The sequence below is a fragment of the Procambarus clarkii genome, chromosome 4 (assembly GCF_040958095.1).
Source record: "Procambarus clarkii isolate CNS0578487 chromosome 4, FALCON_Pclarkii_2.0, whole genome shotgun sequence".
NCBI lineage: Eukaryota > Metazoa > Arthropoda > Malacostraca > Decapoda > Cambaridae > Procambarus > Procambarus clarkii.
Genome location: NC_091153.1, coordinates 8,082,497 through 8,107,405, shown reverse-complemented (window position 1 = coordinate 8,107,405; position 24,909 = coordinate 8,082,497). Strand labels below are relative to the sequence as shown.

Below are 24,909 nucleotides of genomic sequence, written 5' to 3'. Positions count from 1 at the left end.
TATATGACCTCTATATGAATGTGACCTCTCTATATATGTGACCTCTATACTATATGACCTCTATATAAATGTGACCTCTCTATATGTGAGACCTCTGCACTATATGACCTCTATATGAATGTGACCTCTCTATATATGTGACCTCTACACTATATGACCTCTATATGTGAGTGACCTTTACACTAACCTCTGAATACCTAACCAATATATGTTTAATCAGCATAGTTTATTAATTAGTGTACCGGACGGCCACACAAAACGAGGCAATTATGTTATGAATGAAGTCTGGCCACATGAGAGAAGGGTTTAGGCAGCATGATTTCTTTCATTCCGCACTTCTTTCATTCCGCACTTCTTTCAGATTAAGCTTTGCGGCGTGGCTCTTTAAAGCTAGTTGAAGGTGTACGGTGATCGAGGCTCTGTGGTGAGGCTCTATGGTGAGTCTCTGTGGTGAGGCTCTATGGTGAGTCTCTGTGGTGAGGCTCTATGGTGAGTCTCTGTGGTGAGGCTCTATGGTGAGTCTCTGTGGTGAGGCTCTATGGTGAGGCTCTATGGTGAGGCTCTATGGTGAGGCTCTATGGTGAGTCTCTGTGGTGAGGCTCTATGGTGAGGCTCTATGGTGAGTCTCTGTGGTGAGGCTCTATGGTGAGTCTAAAACTTAACACAAACAAACACTAACCCATAAACATCCTTCAAGTGTCTTCAATTATTTGTTTAAATAATGACAATTATCTTGTTAATTATAATTAAATAATGAATAATAATAATTTTATTACCAATTCACTTCACCGTTTAATTTTTTACCTTAAACATTCCTTCTCATGTATCGTATTTTACAAAGAAATATTAAACTCTGGAGCGAAAAAAAAACCGAGGATTCCGCCACAGATTAACGCCATCTAGAGGTTATCTTGAGATGATTTCGGGGCTTTAGTGTCCCCGCGGCCCGGTCCTCGACCAGGCCTCCACCCCCAGGAAGCAGCCCGTGACAGCTGACTTACACCCAGGTACCTATTTTACTGCTAGGTAACAAGGGCATAGGGTGAAAGAAACTCTGCCCATTGTTTCTTGCCGGCGCCTGGGATCGAACCCAGGACCACAGGATCACAAGTCCAGCGTGCTGTCCGCTCGGCCGACCGGCTCTTCCTCTAGGTGCCGCTAAACTGCTGGAAGGATCTGTTGCATATCGTGGTTCAGGGGTTATGGTGTGTGTGTGAGGTTATACCCAGGGTGATTGGTTCTATTCCGGGTCGTGGTTCAATGATTTTGTAAGAGATGCATCACGGTTTTGTCATTTCCTTCGGTAATAACATGACTCTTAATTGATGTAATTATGTTCCAGCCCGTCCACATAACATGGTAATGGTGGTAGTAATAATGTCGTCCAAAAAGAACCCCAAAAAGTGGTCCAAAAAGAACCCCCAAAAGTTCAAAAAGTGGTCCAAAAAGAAACCAAAGAGTCCAAAAAGTGGGCCAAAAAAAGAACCCAAAACGTTTAAAATGTGATCCAAAAAGAACTCAAAAAGTCCAAAAATGGTCCAAAAAGAACCCAAAAAGTTCCAAAAATGGTCCAAAAGGTTCCAAAAATGGTCCAAAAAGAACCCCCAAAAGTTCACGTTTTGTATTACTGAGTTTCCTATATCTAACCTTAGCCTAACCTAACCTTTTCTAACCCAATCTAACCTAAGCTATGGTAACCTAACCTAACCTATCCTATGATAATCTAACCAAACCTAACCTAACCCAACCTTAGCCTAACCTAATCTAACCTGTCCTATGGTAACCTAATCTGACCTAACATAACCTTATATATTTCGCTGATTTATATCATATAATAAAAACAACAACGTCAGTTATGACAGTTAAGACAGAATTAATTGTAATTAATTCATTAATTTTCTTAATTAATTAATTAAGAAAAAACAATTCTAAAATCATTCATTCTTATATTATAAAAGTCAATCGATGCCTTGAATTATCGTCATATAACATTTATAGCGAGTATGGCTGCTACTTGTACTTTTATAGCGAGATATTGTTCATTCTTATACTTCTATAACGAGATAATGCTGAGTCATATAATTTTATAGAGAAGGGGGAAATGAACTATGAGGGAAAGTGCCAAGCCATTACGACTATATAGCACTGGGAAGGAGTCAGGATTAGGATTTGGGATGGGACGGGGGGGGTAAAAGGTATGGTGGCCAACCACTTGGACGGTCGGGGATTGAACGCCGACCTGCATGAAGCGAGACCGTCGCTCTACCGTCCCGCCCAAGTGGTTAAGATATTGCTGATTATTATCCAGAAGTTTGGGTTTAAGGCACAAATTAAAAATATGTTTCTTAAAATCAGGCGGCACATGTGCTGGCAAGGAAATACAATCAATAAAATACGTAAATTTCTTTGTTTGTGCAAGTGAATTTATTTGCGCTTGTACATGTGAACTTTTTTGAGTGTTGGACGCTGTACTTCTTTATATAACATTACCAGACACGACAGGAAGAACGAAAGCCTACCAAACGTGCCACCGAGAAATGCTAATGCTGTAAATAACGCAGACGAGGAGTCACAATAACGTGGCTGAAGTATGTTGACCAGACCACACACTAGAAAGTGAAGGGACGACGACGTTTCGGTCCGTCCTGGACCATTCTCAAGTCGATTGTGACTTGATTTTATGGGCACCAGAGCTGTAAATAATCTTTGATCTGAAAATTCTGCTTCGGCAGCAGATATCTATAATGGGTGGATTAGATAACAAGACACAAGAGAAGGAAGAGTAACCAACCCAAGACCCGGCCCACAGACCCAGATCAGCTGGAAATCGTAAAAAAGGGCACTGAATCAGAAGCCCTGCAGTAAAAATCATGGCATGCAAATTGCTCATCGGAGAAAATCTGCAAGATGGCAGCGGACCCGACGCCAGCATCGGATTTGAAGTCGACTGTGCAAATAGAAAAGTGCGTATTGAGCTGAAGGTCCCAGGAATATCTGGCGGAATACACCATAAGGAAGGGAGGATTGACCTCCGTCGGAAGAGAGGCGTCAGGCGGCCATCAGATGGTCTTATCGGAGCCACTTTCGCCTCCTCAGCAGTGGAAATTTTGACTTGGTTGAAGGGGGGGGAGAAAAGTTAACTTCAATAATGTTGTGGATTGTATTACTCAAGCTTTTGTGGACTTAGTCTAAGTTATGTCTATAGAAGAGAGTAGCTGTTTGTCCGTTTGTTTGTCTGTCTTAGTTTGAAGGCCAGACTGCAAGATTAAAAGTGATTTTATAGAGTGTTATTGAGGGGGGAAGAGGGCCGGCCCCTATTCCCTCCTTGAAAGAGGGGTTGACACCAGAACACCTTTACGAAGTGGTTAGATGTACCTCCAAAAAATCGTAGAGTTTTACACTGGTTTAAATATTAGTGCATTCAGATATTGACCTGCAAAATGTATGTTAAGGTAACAGATTTACATTTAGGCTGCAACCTTTTCGTTACTGTGATTGTGACAATGTTTAGAAGAAATTATGTACAGTGTTGGCGAGAAAGAAAGGTTGGGAATGACAAGTAGGATGTGTGTGTATGGGGGGAGGGTGTATGGGGGGGGTGTATGGGGGAGGGTGTGTATGGGGAGTGTGGGGTGTATGGGGGAGGGTGTGTATGGGGCGGGGATTGAGATGGAAATATTTATAGTGTTGAAGACAGTGTAAAGTCTGCATAGTTACAGCAATGTGGGGAAGGCTGAGAGAGTATAGTGCAAAAACATAAGATTTTGGGCGAACATATGAGTTCTTTTAACCACGTCGTGACATAGTCGACTAAAACGCATCTTGGAACATCCTGGGTGTAAGTTCGAACCCTCATCACAGCCCTTATGGACTTGTTCAGATGATGATGATGAAGATTAAGCCACCCAAGAGGCACGGGCATGAATAGCCCGTAAGTGGTACAATTTTTTTTCTCAGTATTCTGAGGTTGCATTTAACCATCAAGCTGTTATCGCGGGGGAGGATACTGCTTCACAGTCTTTATGAGGGTGTCCAGCTGCTGGACACCTTTGTTGACCAGGAGAGTGGCTGTGTTGATGGCTTCAGGGTGGCCACTGCAAGATTCAGGAACTCTTAAAGCTCTTCTAAGGTCTTGATGCAGGGCAATAAATAGGCAAGAGAGAGAGGTGGCAAGGAGCAGGGCAAAAGGTACAAACGTTAAGGTGTAGTAGGGAGGATAGTAGTAGGAATAAGAACTGAGGCAGGCACACTCAGGCAATCTAAGTGTGCCTTTTGGGACGTTAATTGGGAGTACAAACTGCATCCCTATAATCTCTGTCTATTATCATTCCAATGGTCTCATCTACAGGCAAGAGTCATTCTCTCTCTCTTGACACCCTCGATCGCCCTGGTGAGTCAACAAATTCCTTTGAAGAACGAAAGCGCAGGGCTGAAAGACTGAAGCGCAGGGCTGGAAGACTGAAGCGCAAGGCTGAAAGACTGAAGCGCAGGGCTAGAAGACTGAAGCACAAGGCTGAAAGACTGAAGAGCAGGGCTGAAAGACTGAAGCGCAGGGCTGAAAGACTGATGTGCAGGACTGAATGACTGATGTGCAGGGCTGAAAGACTGAAGCGCAGGGCTGAATGACTGATGTGCAGCGCTGAAAGACTGAAGCGCAGGGCTGAATGACTGATGTGCAGGGCTGAAAGACTGAAGCGCAGGGCTGAATGAAGCGCAGGGCGGAAAGATTGAAGCGCAGGGCTGAAAAACTGAAGTTCAAGGCTAAAAGCGCAGGGACTGTATGGAGTTTGCAGAGAGCTCGATTGCTTAGCCAGTCCGCACTGTTGATGCCCAAAAGGTTCGGACTTCACCAGCCGACAGCTACTGGTGAGACCAAACCTGGATAGGGGCCTGACAGCTGAGTGGACAGCGTTCGGTATTCGTAGTCCTGAGGTTCCGGGTTTGATCCCCGGTGGAAGCGGAAACAAATGGGCAGTTTCTTTCACCCTGAGGCCCCCGTTCACCTAGCAGTAAATAGGTACCTGGGAGTTAGACAGCTGCTACGGACTGCTTCCTGGAGGTGTGTAACAAAAAGAAGGCCTGGTTGAGGACCGGGCCGCGAGGATGCTAAGCCCCGAAACCATCACAAGATAATCAAGATGGTTAACACTTAATACTAAACGATAAATAACTTAACATATAGGAATTGTTAAAGAAATTTAGCACATGATATACAGATTTTAAGTGATATATAATGAAGAAAGACGTAGACGACTATGCCTATGTCTTTATAGAAGACATAGACATAGAATATATAGAATCGGTTGTTTCAACAACAGAACAAAGTAATTTGTTTTAAATTCCTGTCTGGGTGCTCAAAGTAACCCAAAACAGACCCCTCAGCCTTTTGTTACGCATTTTTGTTTTATTTTTGGCTCTACTTTTCTTCTTGTTTTGGGTTTCCTTTGTTTATCTTTCTGTGTGTATGTCCAATGTTTGTCCTCATGCTCCTATCCTCATACCGTAGAGTGACTTTATCCAGACCCTCTGCCGCAACCAAATTTTCTTAAGTATACCATGTTATATAGTTTTCTTTGATACAGGTTTCTCTCCATTCTTTAATATATGAGGGCTATCTTATCTATATCTGTTCCGGCCTCCTACACGCTGGATCTATACAACTCGTGAAGCTATTGAACCATTTTAGTTGTCAACCGAATATGACTCAAAACCGCATGAACTAATTACAAAATTATAAGCAGTAGCAGATTTATTGAACTGTATACACACCAATCAGTTCATAGTTTCTGCCCAAAATGCTAAAAGTAAAAAATACTAATCTTATGTACTCTCACAATCCCATTGTATCTTGCGAAATTAAAATTATTATTATAAATTCTAGACAAGTAGGGTCTCCGTAGTAGAGTGAGCTTCGTTCTCGACTCATAATCGTAAATCCTGGGGTCCTAATTCCTTGCGGGACCAAAATGGTTGACTAACGTTTCCTATCACCTAATACATCTGTTTACCTAGCAGTAAATTGTTACCAGGGTGTTAGACAACTGTTGTGGGGCTGCATCATGGGAAAAGGTGGGAATTTCGACCTTAGGGGGGCGGGGACCTCGATATAAGTCTAACGTATATTCATACGCATACACAAAATTAATCATATCATATCAATCATATCAAAAGCTTTATTCGTAAATGGTGGAACAGCAACTACGGGCTCACCATAGCCCGTGCTACTTGGAACTTTTTGTTCTAGGTAGCGAATCTTTAACAACAACAACAACGTTAAATTAGTAATGCATGTTATAGAATAAGAACATTTTGGTAGTTATTTGATTCTGGTTGGCCGTAGTAGGCCTAATAATATTACTGCAATAAATGCCTTTTTAATTTATATAATTTGATTTACTTTATTATTCCCAATTAAAATTGTTTTAATAAAACTCATATATATTCCTTTGGAAAATGAATCACTATTAAGGTGAAGAATTTTTTTATTTAATTAATATGGGGGTTGAGCTCTAGCTCTTTGGTTCCGCCTCTCAACTGTCAAACAACTGGTGTACAGATTTCTGAGCCTACTGGGCCTCCCTGATTCCTGAGCCTACTGTATATACAAACTCTTGTATATTCAAATATATTTAAGGGTTCAAATCAAATCAAATATTTATTCAGGTAAAGCACATACATACAAGGTGAGATACAAAACACTGATGAATTTATTGATAGATCTAGTACATACAATGCCTAAAGCCACTATTACGCAAAGCGTTACGGGCAGTTCTTCGTCAAATCCTAATCATACGCCTCCAGCTTCGATCCAGGCGTCGACCTCCTCCTCCACCAGGGCCAGAGGTCCCACCGAATCCAGGACAACGTCGTGGAACTTCTTAATATCGAAGACGTCGCCAAGCTGGGAGGCAGCTTTCTCCCTGAGTTCCGTCAGCTTGCGTTCCCCGACCTTGTATGCTAGTGCCTGGCCTGGCCAGCTGATGTAGCGGTTAATCTCATGCTGTTGAGATAGTTATACTTAGAAATATTAACACTAGCAAGCACAGTTAAGTCAGAATGTGCTTAGACACACACACACAGTCTAAAAGTTTTAAATAAGTAGAATGGGTTAGATGAATATTGTGGTTGAAGCTAAGTTAATATTCAGTTTTAAATGTAGATTTGATAAGTAGAACTATAGAATGGACTGATTGTATTGTTAATGGCTCGAATGGCCGGCCTCTGGAGCAGACATTAGACTTTGCAAACACATTTAAGTCTTTACGCTTAAGTGAGTGCGCGCACACACACACACACACACACACACACACACAACACACACACACACACACACACACACACACACACACACACACACACACACACACACACACACACACACACACACACACACACACACACACACTCGTCTTAGCCAACACCAACCCACCCTACGACAGCCGAGGCCTACCTCAATGTCGGCTTGAGCGAGGGCTGTGTGGAGGAGCATGTAGTCGACGGCTTCCTGCCGTGTCCAGCCGAAGGTGTGCATCCCCGTGTCCACTACCAGCCGACACGCCCTGAAGATCTCGTCTGAGTAGTGGCCGTATCTGAGGACACGGAGACACGCACAGTAATGTCGGTTTCTCTGCACATGAGGACACATTGCATTGTTAGTACGTGTGTACATGAATGTACTCTGAACTGACTGTACCTATGTAAACAGGCACGCACCTCTGGTTTTACAAAGTCACCCTTACTGACAAATGTCAGTTGATAATAATTAAGCAATAGAGCATGGTGAGTAAATTGTAATAACTCCATAATAAAAGTAAGTAGTTAAAAACAGCATATATTGGAGTTGCACTTTACTGGAGAGTAATAATATATTACTACAAGGCCCACCAGCGCCAGACCTGCCTTGTTCCTTGAGTGATGCAACACTTCCCCCCTCCCCCTCCCCCAGCATGCAACACTTCCCCCTCCCCCAGCTTGCAACACTTCCCCCCTCCCCCTCCCCCAGCATGCAACACTTCCCCCTCCCCCAGCTTGCAACACTTCCCCCCTCCCCCTCCCCCAGCATGCAACACTTCCCCCCTCCCCCTCCCCCAGCATGCAACACTTCCCCCCTCCCCCCAGCTTGCAACACTTCCCCCCTCCCCCAGAATGCAACACTTTCCCCCTCCCCCCAGAATGCAACACGTCTCCCCTCCCCCAGAATGCAACACTTCCCCCCTCCCCCCAGCTTGCAACACTTCCCCCCTCCCCCAGAATGCAACACTTCCCCCCTCCCCCCAGAATGCAACACCTTCCCCTCCCCCAGCTTGCAACACTTCCCCCCTCCCCCTCCCCCAGAATGCAACACTTCCCCCCTCCCCCCAGAATGCAACACCTCCCCCTACCCCAGCTTGCAACACCTCCCCCTACCCCAGCTTGCAACACCTCCTCCATCACCATGGCATCTTCAAATACTTGTATGCAGGCACAACTAAACTTGGTATATGCTGATCTTAAATCAAATATCTACGATAAAACTAATAAACAAAAGTACTTTAATGACGTCTTAAGAGGTTCAGCAACACGCAAAACATTGGACAACAACATTGCAACATTGCGAAGTCCCCCCCCTCCCCACCCCCCCTCCCCACCCCCCCAAAAATTGGTCTTAAATTAAGTACATTCTTTAAAGCATAAGTATTTCACAAATTCTAACACACACACACACACTATTTATTGTGGGTTCGATTCCAATGGGATTCGAAACGTTCAGGCACATTCCATTATATTTTGATGCCTCCGTTTACGTAGCAGTACGTAGGCACCTATGAGCTCGTCAACTGTTGTGGGTTGCATCCGGAAAAAGGAGACTAAACAGGGTATTTAAAATAGCCAAGAGTTAGGTTAATGATTCAGGCAATAATAACCTAAATATTTCCTGAGCTCTTAGCTCGGAGAGAGAGAGCGGAGCGGAAGTAATGCTTCAAAACCTAGGGGGCCAGATTCACGAAGCAGTTACGCAAGCACTTACGAACCTGTACATTTTTTCTCAAATGTTTGGCGGCTTTGTTTACAATTATTAAACAGTTAATGAGCTCCGAAGCACCAAGAGGCTGTTTATAACAATAACAACAGCTGATTGGGAAGTTTTCACGCTTCTAAAGTGTTTAATAAATGTAACCAAAGCCGTCAAAGATTGAGGAAAGATGTTCACGTTCGTAAGTACTTGCGTAACTGCTTCGTGAATCCGGGTACTGGGCGGAGGTAACGCTTTAAAACCTGTTACATCCTGCCGTAACATTATCTTCCCCCCAGGATTGCTTTTCCATAAATAACATGTTACATTATGTCCCTAGCAGCCTAAGAATTAAGTGTTACTCTCCATTTATTCCTGTTAAAAAGGAATTACGTATTTCGAGATTAAGAAACCGAAGGGCAGCTGAGTATATGAATCGGGTGCGTTCACCTGCCGGAATATACGTCAATATTTGCAATATATCCATTATACCACAAAACTATACTCCCCCGACTTGCTAAAAAATACTAGTAGGTTATATTGTTTAAAGTAATCGCTACTTAACAGTTTAGAATGGTAATTGTCGTTCTCGCAGAGCGGCGAGTTCAGTCCATTGTTTACATCCTGGGTGATTGGACAAGGAGGAGCAGTTACCTCTCGACTGTCATATCGTGAGGATTATAAACGATTTATATATTTTTGTGGTATAAATCGCCGGTTTTAGTGAGGATTATAAACGATTTATATATTTTTGTGGTATAAATCGCCGGTTTTAGTGAGGATTATAAACGATTTATATATTTTTGTGGTATAAATCGCCGGTTTTAGTAAGGATTATAAACGATTTATATATTTTTGTGGTATAAATCGCCGGTTTTAGTGAGGATTATAAACGATTTATATATTTTTGTGGTATAAATCGCCGGTTTTAGTGAGGATTATAAACGATTTATATATTTTTGTGGTATAAATCGCCGGTTTTAGTGAGGATTATAAACGATTTATATATTTTTGTGGTACAAGTCGCCAGTTTTCGTGAGCTCCGTTATCAGTAAGTAGAGCCACGTGGATATTTAATCACAAGCCATCCAACAGCGCAACGTCACGGCCCCAGATAACAGGTAATGTACAAGTCGAAGCTTTAAGCACATTCACACTAGTATTTTGTGTTTTTCCAGTCCATACTGAAGCATTATTCCCATATGGAACTATAAACTCTTGTAAGCATTCTCTCTTGGTCAATGAATACGTGCAAATTTGTGATTCTCTTCATCCATATGTCAATTGTTTTTTATTTTTGTATCGTGTTGGATCTTCATTATTGATTAGGTACTCTTCTTTTGTGTGTGTTGGACGTGGTCTCCTCTAACACAAAAGTATGATAAATCTTTAACTAGAAATTAAGATTTGACATACTGAGCTTTTTTGTTTCTTTCAAATCGAGTGTTTTTCATAGTTTCTATGGCTATATTCTCGTGAAAAACGGTAGATGTAAATCACTTCACCAAGTTAATATGGCACAATTGTGAGAAAATCAATTGGAGCCATGAAGCAGGATTCGAACCTGCACCCGATTACTCCTAAGCATATAGTTTAAGCCAAATGAACCAACATACGGTATAAATAATATAACCTGGGATTACACTGAATCAAACAGGGTTCTTGAGGCACCAAACTGATACCAAATAAAGTTTTTACACATTACTTCCTACACTCTGGTGGGTACAACGAATAGTTTCAAATGTGACTTAGGAAAGTGAACTATCAGAGGAAGCGCCACGTCATTAGGACTATATAGCACTTTGAAGGGGTCAGGATAAGGATTTGGGATGGGACGGAGGGGGAAAGGAGTGATGCCCTACCACTTGGACAGTCGGGGGGATTGAACGCCGACCTGCATGAAGCGAGATCGTCGCTCTACCGTCCAGCTCGGTAGATCTCTAAACTACACTAAAATAGTGTAAGAAAATGTTCTTGTTTCTGGACTCCGGGAGATCAGAGGTGCAGGGTAAGTATTGTCCCAGGCAAGGGCTCTCGTCTCCATACAAACTCCGCTCTATAATCGCGCGAATCATCTCGCAAATGAGTGTATATGATATATGATGAAGTGCCAGTTCAGTCAGCCACTGACAAGCAGAAATGCTCTTTAAAGCAATGCTGTTTCATTACCCAACAGGTATACTTTTTAACGAGAATGCTTTTTAACTTTTAACGAGTATACTTTTAACTTTAACTGTTAACTTTACTTTTTAACTTTAACTATACTTTCAACTTTTAACGAGTAGCGAGTATACTTTTTAACGAGTAAAGAAATAGTGGCCCAGTCACTAGTGGGGATCAGAAGAGAGCCAGTGAGTATTCAAGCTGTCTTCTCGAATACTAAATGCATCGTATTTTGACGTATTAACTCCCCCCCCCCAACGGCTTATATATGGTGTATTATAAATCCCAGTAGCTCTCAAATTGACTAGCTGTCCCGTTTTCTATTCGTGGGTCCTCACTTAGGTTAGATTATGGCATTTTAGCACATCATATTTGTGACGTTGGGACAAAAAAAGGGTAATTTAGTATATAATTTTTGTGATGCTGGAACAAAAAAAAATAGGCAATTTAGAGTAGGGAGATTGACGCCAATCCACCTCTTTTTCTTTTTCAATCCACCAATCCATTGATCCTCTTCACCTGGAACACCTGTTGGGATACAGGTGTTACAGGTCGACCGCATCGCCGTTGGCGTAAATTTCCCTACTATTTAGCACATCATTTTTGTGACGTTTGGACGAAAAAGATCCTTACCTGTCGTAAGGATCTCCGTAGAGGTCCAAATTAAAGCCGAGAGTCTCAGCATACAGGCCCCAACCTTCGATGAAACCCGTGTATAGAGGGAACCTTGAGGGCGCTTGCCAGTAGTCGCGGTCCTCAGTCACTCTCCTGAAGTAGGGGATGTCGGGGCTCTCAATGCTGTGTGAACCCTGTAGGTGGTGGCCCGGGTTGCCCTCGTGCATGGAGAGGGTCAACATCTCGTATTTTGCCCTGAGGGTGAAGAGAGGTGATGTTTATTCAAAACAGAGTTAGCCCTGCGTCACATTCTTGCATCACATCTCATCCCTGCATCTCGTATATACTGTAATCCGTGCACCCAAAATATTAACATTCTATAATATAGAACACTTCAGGTTCAGCAGGTACAAAGCAACACTGCGGTGCATCTCAGTGTTGCCCCTCATTGACTTACTGAGCATCGTAGTAGTACGTGTTCACGTAGAATTTACCAGGACGAGAGCCGTCGTAGGACCCGCTCAAGTAGTAGGCTCCGGCTCCACTAGGTGAAGGATCAGCTTGCACTCTAAAACCACAGGAAATTTATATCACTCTCAGCACGTTTATAAACAAAAAATCTGCCTTTTTAAGAGCAGCATATCTTACAGAATAAATTTTAAACTCACTCTCATTTACCACATAACCTGATCCATGTGACTGACATATATTACATGGAAAGAATGAAAAAAATGACCTCTCCAACGTTCATTTTGCACCAATAATGGTCCTAACATGTTTTGGCTAAGTTCAACTTAACCATTTCCAAATATAAAATTTTATAACGCCCAAGTGGATATAATTTGGCGCTTCAGTCATCTTGGTTGACTAACGTGGTGATGGTTTAGTCAGGCTGAATAAAGGAAGAACCTAAAATGTGAGCTGGTTATTGGTAATGGGATTAGCATGTTTAGGGTGAAGTCCTTATGCTATGTCCAGATCATATATCCGTGTAAACTGTTGAAGAACCCAAACCCTTTCTATATGCTTTTGTTAAGCTTATAACAAACTAGATTGACGCTCATTTCTAGCATTTTTACACTGCATATTGCCTCATTGGATTATACTAAATTATTCCTAAACGTCTAAGTGATTTACTTATCAGGAGAAATAGCGTCTGTTGTGTCTTTAAAGATGCTATAGAGAAAACATATTGAATATTTAGAATCCAATCATTTTAATGTTGTACTTCCTTAAGCTTTTCTTTAGCGTTTTAGTGATAGTTTATGACTTATCCGCCTGTAACTTTAGTTATTTTATATATTATAAATATATTTAAATTGACAGTCATGTTTATACAAGTGAATTGTTTTTATGTGCTTACTCAAACTATGAAACCCGGAAAGTGGATACGTGATTTTGTCTCAGTGATCACATATTGTAACTCTAGCTCGAGTCGGCTAATTTTGCTCAAAGAGATTGCGTCCTTGCAAGGAAAAAACTCTGAACTTAGCATAGAGAAAAATATTGCCTAGCATTGTAACATCTCTCTGTCTCTGTCTCTCTCTCTCTCTCTCTCTCTCTCTCTCTCTCTCTCTCTCTCTCTCTCTCTCTCTCTCTCTCTCCTTACATCAGTTCCGCTTTGGGGATGTTCATGAAAACCTCCGGAAGTTTAGGTGTGATGACATTGTGTACGAGATCATCAAAGTCGTTCATCAGGTCGTCAGGGTTGTCGTAGAAAAACTCGGGGTCGTTCCTGATCATTTCTGAGAACTCTGCCACCGTCATGTTGTACCCAAGCTCTGCCACGATCTGCAACAACAACAACAACAACAGTGTCTATCTGTCTGCCTGCTGCACCTTGCAAAGACAAGGGTGATGAGTGACTGATGGGTGACTGATGAGTCCTGGACTGTTGAACCCGAGGGGCAAGTGACTCTAGTGCTCAGGGAATGTGAGGGCAAGAAGCTACCTAAGTTTAAATAAGTATCCCTCTGAATTTAGGTTTGAAATTGAAATTGAAATTGAAATAAGTTTATTGAGGTAAAATACACACAAAGGGATGAGGTAGCTCAAGCTATTCTCACCCCGTTCAGTACAACGTGTTAGTACATACATAGACACACATCACAAACAATAAACCTGTTACCAAACATTCTGAGAGATAAACATGTACATTTCCTCCTTCACAAGTGGTATGGTATCAGACGTACACAAATACTTTTATGACCTAGTTATACGGATAATTCAACAAAATATTACAGTCTTGGTGCAAAATTCTTATATCTCTCAAGAATATCCTCAACCTTTCCTTTGTGACACATCCAGGCTATTTGCTCAGGAACAGTCCTTATCTCAGTGTTTCTATATACATTAATCAACGGACAATCAAGAACATAATGGGCAAGGGTGTGAGACCTTAACATACCACATAGTTTCATCGCCCGAACACCAGTTCAACATAATACGGATATGGTACACCCAGAGGAACATTGGTGTACCTCTGGGTGTACCTCTGGGTGTACCTCTGGGTGTACCTCTGGGTGTACCGCACTTCTCGATGTACGTACATAGTCAATTTTAGTCTTGAGGTTTGTTCAAGACTGAGGTACACGCAAGTGAATAATACATATGGTTCTACGTATTCAGAAGCAGACTAGAAGTGTCGTATTTGTTGGACGCTAATTTTAGGTAATTACGGGAAGAAAGCCCCACGACCATTTAACCCATGGGTTAAATGAGGACAATAAGCTGGGATATGAGGACAATAAGCTGGGATATGAGGACAATAAGCTTGGATATGAGGAAAATAAGCTGGGGTATGAGGATAAGAAGCTAGGATATGAGGACAATACGCTGGGATATGAGGCCATGGTGCTGGGATATGTGGACAAGGAGCTGAGATATGAGTACAATGTGCTGGGATATGAGGACAAGGAGCTGCGAAATGTGGACAAGGTGCTGGGATATGAATACAAGGTGCTGGGATACGAGGATAAGGAGCTAGGATATGAAGACAAGGTTCTGAGATATGAGAACAATTTGCAGGAATACGAGGATAAGAAGCTGGAATATGAGGACAATGACCTTGGATATAAGAACAAATAACTGGGACATGATGACAGGGAGCTGGAATAGAACTGAGGGAAGGGAACTGTGCCAAGCCACCTGGACCATAGGGTATCGGACGCTGATCTGCGTTCGATACCCTATGATACTCAAGTATTAGGAGACTGACCTCGGCCATCAGGGCCTCGATGCGAGTGACTTCGTCAAGTCCCAACTGGTAGATCTCGGCCGCTGTCATGCTTGTGGTTGTGTGGAACCTGGAGACGAGAGGCAGTAGTGTACACAACGCTGTCCTCTCTCTCGTGACGAAATATTATACATATGTTGACCAAACCACACACTAGAAAGTGAAGCGACGACGACTTCTCGGTCAATCGACTTGAGAATGGTCCAGGACGGACCGAAACGTCGTCGTCACTTCACAATCGACTTGAGAATGGTCCAGGACGGACCGAAACGTCGTCGTCACTTCACAATCGACTTGAGAATGGTCCAGGACGAACCGAAACGTCGTCGTCCCTTCACAATCGACTTGAGAATGGTCCAGGACGGAACCGAAACGTCGTCGTCCCTTCACAATCGACTTGAGAATTGTCCAGGACGGACCGAAACGTCGTCGTCCCTTCACAATCGACTTGAGAATGGTCCAGGACGGATCGAAACGTCGTCGTCCCTTCACTTTCTAGTGTGTGGTCTGGTCAACATATTTCAGCCACGTTATTGTGACTCCTCGTCCGCATATTATAATTATCGCGATATTCATTTTGATGTTTCTTAACTTTAAATTGTATAGCTGTATGATGTGTAATTATGTCATACCTGATATACAATAATGCAATAACCCTTTGTCATCCTTCGCACATGTGTTGTGTTGCATTTCCTCCACACATGTGTGGAGGAATCCTCCACACATGTGCCCAACTGGGAGAGCCCAATGAGCAGTTAATACCCAATGAATGCCCAAAGGGATCTCCCAGTTTTGCTTGTACCTGTTATCTGGATCGCTTATCCGGATAGGAATGGAACAAATATAATGATAATTTATCTTAAAGTATCTCGGTTAATCCAGTAGACTAACGATAGTATCCGGATGTAGCTCCATGTTGTGTGAGGCAGTTTGATGTGGGGTAAATTTGTTGTTATTGTGAAGTAAACCTCCACGTGAGGTTTACTTTGTTAATTGTATACTAGTTTTCCGTTGATGTAGACTCTGTTGTTCTGGTTATTGACACGGCACCAAGATTATATAATCTTGGTGCCGTGTTTTTTTCAGCCTTGTTCCTGTTATTGTGTGCTGAGGAAGTCTCCCTGCAGCAATATCGATTTTTTGTGCTGATGTACTCGGAGAAAAGTCTCTTTCTCTCAACCCTGTTGAGCTTGACTCTAGTCTGATTTTGTAGAGACATCAGAGGTGTAGCATAAGTGAGAAGTCGTTTCGCCTCGCGTGGCCGGCCGTCAATGAAATACCACTACTCTGATCGTTTCTTTACTTTCTCTCTCTCTCTCTCTCTCTCTCTCTCTCTCTCCCCTTGTGGATTTGCTTCAGTGGATTGGGAAACATAGTTACCAGGATACTTGCAGTGTAGAAGTCTTGCCAGAGCACACCAGAAATTTGTTATCCTTTCAGATTGGGGGGGAATGAACCCTTCAGAGTGATTTGAATATTGAACTTCATTGAGGTGGATGACTTCTGCCCACAGTTTTGTTGTTAGCATATTTTATACATTCATACATCTTTTATTCATACTGAAGTTAATCTTCTCGCTGTTCAGATATATCTGTTTCATTCAGTCATTCAGTCATCATAGAGGTGTGTGATGGGACAGTAACCTACCTGATCAATTGTGAGTAAAAAGCCTCGCCATTGGGCAGGCTGGTGACTCCTATGTCTGGACGAGTGACATAGTCGTTATTTACATAGTCGCTCAGCTGCTGGAACGCTGGAGAGACCTGGAGGAGGAGGAGAAGTGTTGCACAGCATAACACAAGAGATAATTGTTGTCTTCCTTCACATTGTCACATCCTTTCTGTACCCAATCAGACTTATTTTTATAAAAATACAGAATCTATTCTCTTCAATATATATAACACTAGCAGGAGTATCCTTGAATAGAACTATGCTAAAATTAAACCAATGTTAGGATTAAGAATAATGTTAGACGTAATAATAAAATGAATAATGAAATGTTAGGATTGATATTCATGTTGTAGAATTGAATTCTACTTTTATTCTCGTCATTTTAATTTATTGAATCTCGTTTTCTTCCATTTAACTTGGTACAAAATAATTATACTTCTTTAAGGATAAACTGAGGAAACCTCTAAATGTTCATATCTCTGAAAATAATTACCTATTATTAAAAAATAATAAGACTATTATTCAAACAATCACTGCCTTTTAAACCTCGATTAAATTCGGAAAATAGATCCGGTCTTGTGAGACTCCCAAATTATAGGCAAATATTTAGTAAACACAGTTCAAGAAGGCAACGCTGTTGACAACGAATGAATTACTGTACAAAGATGTCGGAGAACATCAACATATCCTAAAATACGTTGATGTTCTCACTGAACAATTACTCTGTGTCCATGTACAAATGTAGCACGCAAAAAAAGTAGTTTATATTTTGTGCTACAGATGATAATTTACGATTTACGTTGATAAATGCTTCGTAATGCTCACCTGGTCGACGATAATGGTCCTGGCGCGGTTCTGGAAGTCACTGATCTGGTCCTGGGTGATGTTGTCGGGGAAGGTGGAGAGTGGAGACCACAGTGGTGACTCCTCCGCCACCTCCACCACGAACCTCTGAAGGCCCTCTACCACACCTTCCTGATCACACAAAGACCGGGTGATTTATGGATTTGTGATTTATGGTTATATATCAAGTCACAGCCCCGCTCCTGTGCCAGGTAAGTCCACTACGGGCTCACCATAGCCCGTGCTACTTGGAACTTTTGTTCCCAGTAGCTGAATCTATAACAACAACATGGAAATTTAAGCCATCGTAATATTGTCTCTACCTCGGTTTAATGGGCTACGGCTTCGATAATAAGACAAGATTCGTACTGTTGGTGTGGAGAGTGTTCGTATTAGCGTGGTGAAGGGTGTTCGTACAATGAGCTTCAAGCTAAACTCGGCAATATATTTTAAAAGACTAATCAAATCATAATTATATTCAAAAGACCAAGATTAACCATACATATATTTACTGGTGCATTCCGGTTGAGTGATCGAACATAATGTTATACCATTGACATTTGGTGTATTAATTTGGATGCAAAAATGGCATCGCATTAAATTTAAGCGGAAATCCACCATCAGCCAATCTAATTTAAGGTGTTACCAATAAACCAGTCGTTTGAAAGCAAGCAGAATATCCAGTCAGCGACAGGTATCAAGAAAGATCTGGGCGAATAGTCGCATGAATCTGTCAGTTCCAAATGACATGATATATGACGTGATATATCACAATGAGGTGATATATCGACGGAAATCATTTTGAGGCAATGGAAGAGTGTCTGGGAATCATCAGAATCGCAGGTTCGAATCCCTCTATTGCTTCGAAAAAAAAATCATTCACCCTGGAAGGTGTAGAGTACAGTGCTACACTCACCATGGCAGGTGTAGAGTACAGTGCTACACTCACCATGGCAGGTGTAGAGTACAGTGCTACACTCATCATGGCAGGTGTAGAGTACAGTGCTACACTCACCATGGCAGGTGTAGAGTACAGTGCTACACTCACCATGGCAGGTGTAGAATACAGTGCTACACTCACCATGGCAGGTGTAGAGTACAGTGCTACACTCACCATGGCAGGTGTAGAGTACAGTGCTACACTCACCATGGCAGGTGTAGAGTACAGTGCTTCACTCACCATGGCAGGTGTAGAGTACAGTGCTACACTCACCATGGCAGGTGTAGAATACAGTGCTACACTCACCATGGCAGGTGTAGAGTACAGTGCTACACTCACCATGGCAGGTGTAGAGTACAGTGCTACACTCACCATGGCAGGTGTAGAGTACAGTGCTTCACTCACCATGGTAGGTGTAGAATGCAGTGCTACACTCACCATGGCAGGTGTAGAGTACAGTGCTACACTCATCATGGCAGGTGTAGAGTACAGTGCTACACTCACCATGGCAGGTGTAGAGTACAGTGCTACACTCACCATGGCAGGTGTAGAGTACAGTGCTACACTCACCATGGCAGGTGTAGAGTACAGTGCTACACTCACCATGGCAGGTGTAGAGTACAGTGCTACACTCACCATGGCAGGTGTAGAGTACAGTGCTACACTCACCATGGCATGTGTAGAGTACAGTGCTACACTCACCATGGCAGGTGTAGAATACAGTGCTTCACTCACCATGGCAGGTGTAGAGTACAGTGCTTCACTCACCATGGTAGGTGCATGTAGAGTACAGTACTACACTCACTATGGCAGGTGTAGAATACAGTGCTACACTCACCATGGCAGGTGTAAAGTACAGTGCTACACTCACCATGGAAGGTGTAGAGTACAGTGCTACACTCACCATGGCAGGTGTAGAGTACAGTGCTATACTCACCATGGCAGGTGTAGAGTACAGTGCAACACTCACCATGGCAGGTGTAGAGTACAGTGCTACACTCACCATGGCAGGTGTAGAGTACAGTGCTTCACTCACCATGGCAGGTGTAGAGTACAGTGCTACACTCACCATGGCAGGTGTAGAATACAGTGCTACACTCACCATGGCAGGTGTAGAGTACAGTGCTACACTCACCATGGCAGGTGTAGAGTACAGTGCTTCACTCACCATGGCAGGTGTAGAGTACAGTGCTTCACTCACCATGGTAGGTGTAGAGTACAGTGCTACACTCACCATGGCAGGTGTAGAATACAGTGCTACACTCACCATGGCAGGTGTAGAGTACAGTGCTACACTCACCATGGCAGGTGTAGACTACAGTGCAACACTCACCATGGAAATAGCGTGATTAACGATGCCTGTAGCGACTCCTTCCTCCATGAGCGCCTGAATCTGCTTCAGCTGTTGAGGCAGCTTCTCGTAGCGAGACAACAGCTTCTCGTAGTCCTCAGGCGTCTCAAACACCATCCACGAGATAAGGGTCTCCAAGTCAATATGAACTCCTTCGATGCTACATAATGGTACCAAAAACCTGTTGATTTATAATCAAATGAGTCACAATAACGTGGCTAAAGTATGTTGACCAGACCACACATTAGAAGGTGAAGGGACGACGACGTTTCGGTCCGTCCTGGACCATTCTCAAGACAATCGACTTGAGAATGGTCCAGGACGAACCGAAACGTCGTCGTCGCTTCACCTTCTAGTGTGTGGTCTGGTCAACCTGTAGATTTACAATCAAATAAATACAACCATTCCAGACAGTGATGAATGTATTATATGGTGTATAACTTATGTAAATGTATTAAGGGATTCGAACCCTTGAAAGGGGTATCCGTCAATATAGGTGACTAGTTCGTCCTTCAAGGCTCGGATGTTGACTAGGTCTTCATTGAGGGTCAGGTTGGCCTCCAGAGCCTCAGCCTGGTCGAGGAACACTTGGCACTGGTCGTACCGGTTCTGGTAGGCTGCCAGAGACATGTCGTCCAGCTGGTCGTCGTAGTCGTGCACACCTACCTGAATCAACATGCAAGTGGTCGAATATACCAATGTTGTATAATGCGTTCCAAGAATATATTTAGTCCACAGCTGTTTCATCATTCATTTTCACGAAATAATTACTAAAGTATACAAAAGCGAGTGTTAATAGCAGTTATTCCCCAGCAAGAAATAGCCATGAAAGCGCCACATCAATTCGCCAGATCAGGTAGGATAAAATCATGTCTGAAATGTCCTATAAATATTACTTACTAAGGAAGCAAATTCGGGTTTGTCTGCTAGTCTCCAGTTGAAGAAGTCGTCAGCGAGCTGCTGTACCTCAGGAGAGAGTTGTGTGAGGACCCTGGTGGGCCCCCAGCACACACAAGCTGGGGGACAAGAAGCGAAACGAAATTACTTTATAGTTAATTCAGTATAATTACCTAAGTGTAGTTACAGGATTAGAGCTACGCTCGCGGTGTCCCGTCTTCCCAGCACTCTTTGTCATATAACGCTTTGAAACTACTGACGGTCTTGGCCTCCACCACCTAACTTGTTCCAACCGTCTACCACTCTGTTTGCGAAAGTGAATTTTTCTTATATTTCTTCGGCATCTGTGTTTAGCTAGTTTATATCTATGACCTCTTGTTCTTAAAGTTCCAGGTCTCAGGAAATCTTCCCTATCGATTTTATAGGTGTGTGTGTGTGTGTGTGTGTGTGTGTGTGTGTGTGTGTGTGTGTGTGTGTGTGTGTGTGTGTGTGTGTGTGTGTGTGTGCAAGATGATGTTTCCTGTGAAAATAGTTGTGTTATCTTCAAAGACGCAAGAACCTTAGCATTTGCGTAGCTCTAATAGAAAAATATGTTTGAATTATTCATTGACGGGTTACAAGGTCGATAATTAGTCATTAATCAAGCCTTCATAAAATTTGTATAATTGATAATTAGTCTTCTTTAATTTTAAAATGTTATTTTTTAAGCCTTGCGTAAATTGGGGAACCTGTCTTGTGAGATCAATAAATTGCAGTAGAGGAAAGACACTATATTTGAGCATGTCAATATTAGCATTAATACTGCCTAAGCGGTTTCGTATATATTCTTAGAGACCAGTAGTGATGTTCTTTGGAGAGTATGTGTGATGTCCTCTGGAGAGTAGAAGTGATATCCTTGGGATAGTAGAAGTGATATCCTTGGGATAGTAGAAGTGATGTCCAATGTCGTCTCGAGAAATACTCTTGATTACTGGAGACTCGATATCAATTCGAGGATGACTTGAGAAACTCCTTCAAGAAGGACGGTGGATCATCTTGTGAGTGAAGCCTTATGTGAGTGGAACTGTGTGAGAGGATGAGGAGGGGGATGTGCCTAAACCCTTCATGGCTAATCTTCTCATAATGAGTAATGACACGTAGGAGACATAGACCCAATATGAGGACATATGAGGACATAGACCCAATATGAGGACATATGAGGACATAGACCCAATATGAGGACATATGAGGACATATGAGGACCACATCTCCTCACATGTTTGTATAACATTGTCTACAGTTACCATCAGATTAGTCTCAATTTTGACCCTTATACCATCTACAGAGATTTGTTGAGCTGCAAAATTTGCAGTTATTGTATACTGTATAAGTATAATAGAGTACTATACTTGTACGGTATATTACTGTACTGTACAAAATACAATGGAAAAGTACTCAATTAAAACACCGCTCATATCTCTGTCATTATCGGTTACATGACCTATCTCGTTTTTTAGTATTCTTCCTAATCATTTTTTATATATCAAATCCTTGTTTGGTATCTATTTTTGTTTTTATAGATGATTTAAAATCAGACTTCTTCCTGCAATGGTCGATTTTAATATGCATTTCGGAAAGCCTTCCGAGCGAATATGTAACATATTTATATGCAACCCGAACCTATGTTTGTATTTGACTCTCTTTCTCTCTGTCTGTCAGTTTCCGTCTGAATGTCCGTCTCTCTTTATGTGTGTTTCTCTCTGTCTCTCTTTCTGTGTCTCTATCTCTCTGTCTCTCTTTCTGTGTCTCTATCTCTCTGTATCTCTGTCCCTGTCTCTCTCTGTCTCTCTTTCTGTGTCTCTATCTCTCTGTCTCTCTTTCTGTGTCTCTATCTCTCTGTCTCTCTTTCTGTGTCTCTATCTCTCTGTCTCTCTTTCTGTGTCTCTATCTCTCTGTCTCTCTTTCTGTGTCTCTATCTCTCTGTCTCTCTTTCTGTGTCTCTATCTCTCTGTCTCTCTTTCTGTGTCTCTATCTCTCTGTCTCTCTTTCTGTGTCTCTATCTCTCTGTCTCTCTTTCTGTGTCTCTCTCTGTCTCTCTTTCTGTGTCTCTATCTCTCTGTCTCTCTTTCTGTGTCTCTATCTCTCTGTCTCTCTCTTTGTGTCTGTCTCTCTCTGTTTTTTAACCAAAACAAATTTGATCGTCTTGAAAAACTTACAGAGGAAGATGAGGAGGCTCGAAGCGTGAGGCATGGTGGTGAAGGGAGAAGTGAGGGTGTGTGAGAGAGAGAGAGCTGTGAGGAGCCCTAGTATAGAAGCCACACACCTGACACTCACACACCTGCTGGCTCCCACCAGAGGACCTTCACTCGTTCCCAGATAAGACATAGGCAACGTTAGAAACAGTGTTTTTGCTTTCTAATTATAATACTCCAAGTCCTGTGTAGGTCGTAAGGGCTTGGTTCTTTCCTTCTGATAGTTCCCTTCACTTCTAGTTATAGTATCTAGTTTGGGTTGTTCATAACGTTTCCTACACGTACTAGAGAGCGAAAAAAAAAGAGGCGTATGGAACCTAGCTTACAAAAAAAAGTGACCTTGAATAAAGTTAAAGTTTTTTTCCATGTCCCAGTTCAATAATGTTACATAATAGTTAACCTAATTTTAAACTTTTGTCTCATTAGTAATGATGAGTTCATTTAACTAGATTCTTTGTAACTTTTTGATTTATTGATTTATTTATATATATATATACAAGAAGGTACATTGGGTTTGTGAGGATACATAGCATGGTGTTAACATTCTTGTAATGCCACTGATACTCGCAGCGTTTCGGGCAGTTTAATAAACTAAGGTTAACTAATAAATTATATAACAAATAAAATCAATAGGGTTGAAAATTGACCGCTTCAGCGGAACTTTAATAGATTTGCCTTCAGCTTGTTATTAGGGTCCAGTCTGGTTCACACGAGTGATAGTGCTACACAGACATCAACTTCACTGTTGAGGTGATTGTTATTTTTATTTAACCTCGTCAGAGTGGAAAATCCAACTTCACATATGTAACTTTAGAATGACGCAACAAACTCCACTTACATAAGAGTAGATACTTACCACTTATTTAAAAATTACTTCACCATAATAATGACAAAATTTGATTTGTTTCAAATTTTTACATATGAAATTCATTCACATTTCATTCTGTAAGGAATTTATTCTGTAATGAGACATGTGAGATGGAGCAGCCCATTTCCTAATTCAGGTGTTAGGTTCAGCCAAATGACAGAATTGGGCGTCTCAAAAGCAACTGGATCTTTTACTCGAAGCTTTCCTTGAAAATCTAAAACTTCTTTCCATAAAATTAATGATCAAAACTGGTAAAGAGATGTAACTGCATAGCTTCATTCATTTGATAAAAAAAATTCTTCAGCGATGTTCTTTTCTTCAGTGTGCTGCAAAAGTGTGCAACATGAAGAGTGGTGGATGGAACAATCAGAGAACACTGTATGAACATCAGAGGTCCGCGGTTGTTCAACATCCTCCCAGCAAGCATAAGGAATATTGCCGGAACAACCGTGGACATCTTCAGGAGGAAACTAGATTGTTTCCTCCAAGGAATGCCGGACCAACCGGGCTGTGGTGGGTATGTGGGCCTGTGGACCGCTCCAAGCAACAGCCTAGTGGACCAAACTCTCACAAGTCAAGCCTGGCCTCGGGCCGGGCTTGGGGAGTAGAAGAACTCCCAGAACCCCATCAACCAGGTATATGTGGGCCTGCGGGCCGCTCCAAGCAACAGCCTAGTGGACCAAACTCTCACAAGTCAAGCCTGGCCTCGGGCCGGGCATGGGGAGTAGAAGAACTCCCAGAACCCCATCAACCAGGTATATGTGGGCCTGCGGGCCGCTTCAAGCAACAGCCTAGTGGACCAAACTCTCACAAGTCAAGCCTGGCCTCGGGCCGGGCATGGGGAGTAGAACAACTCCCAGAACCCCATCAAGCAGGTATATGTTGGCCAGCGGGCCGCTCCAAGCAACAGCCTGGTGGACCAAACTCTCACAAGTCAAGCCTGGCCTCGGGCCGGGCTTGGGGAGTAGAAGAACTCCCAGAACCCCATCAACCAGGTATCAACCAGGTATAGCTATATATAGATGGTAGCAACACAGAGGACATTCTGAAACTCCTGCTCTGTGAATTAATTCAATTAGCAAATAAAGTACGAAACGCAAAGC

General features: G+C 42.4%; 1 protein-coding gene across 1 annotated transcript; it reads right to left on the bottom strand.

Annotated features, from left to right (window-relative positions):
* Nucleotides 1–6,464: 6,464 nt before the first annotated feature.
* LOC123751404 (uncharacterized) lies at nt 6,465–23,014 on the bottom strand. Its single transcript, XM_069332777.1, has 12 exons — nt 22,903–23,014; nt 20,711–20,826; nt 20,280–20,476; nt 19,793–19,991; nt 17,502–17,651; nt 16,653–16,768; nt 14,988–15,075; nt 13,380–13,561; nt 12,228–12,338; nt 11,789–12,025; nt 7,451–7,589; nt 6,465–7,000 (listed from the first exon to the last, which is right to left on the bottom strand). Exons 1-12 carry the CDS (start codon nt 22,934–22,936, stop codon nt 6,788–6,790), a joined length of 1,782 nt encoding a protein of 593 aa, XP_069188878.1. The 5' UTR covers nt 22,937–23,014; the 3' UTR covers nt 6,465–6,787.
* Between the last annotated feature and the right edge of the window lie 1,895 nt (nt 23,015–24,909).

Bases quoted from the DNA above. Each gene is read 5' to 3' on its own strand.
- LOC123751404 (XM_069332777.1), bottom strand. From the start codon at position 22,936: ATGCCTCACGCTTCGAGCCTCCTCATCTTCCTCT. The intron at 20,827-22,902 runs GTAAGTTTTTCA...CTTGTCCCCCAG, and splicing joins GAGCCTCCTCATCTTCCTCT to CTTGTGTGTGCTGGGGGCCC. The intron at 12,339-13,379 runs GTAAGGAGAGAG...CTGTGGTTTTAG, and splicing joins ATCCCCAAAGCGGAACTGAT to AGTGCAAGCTGATCCTTCAC.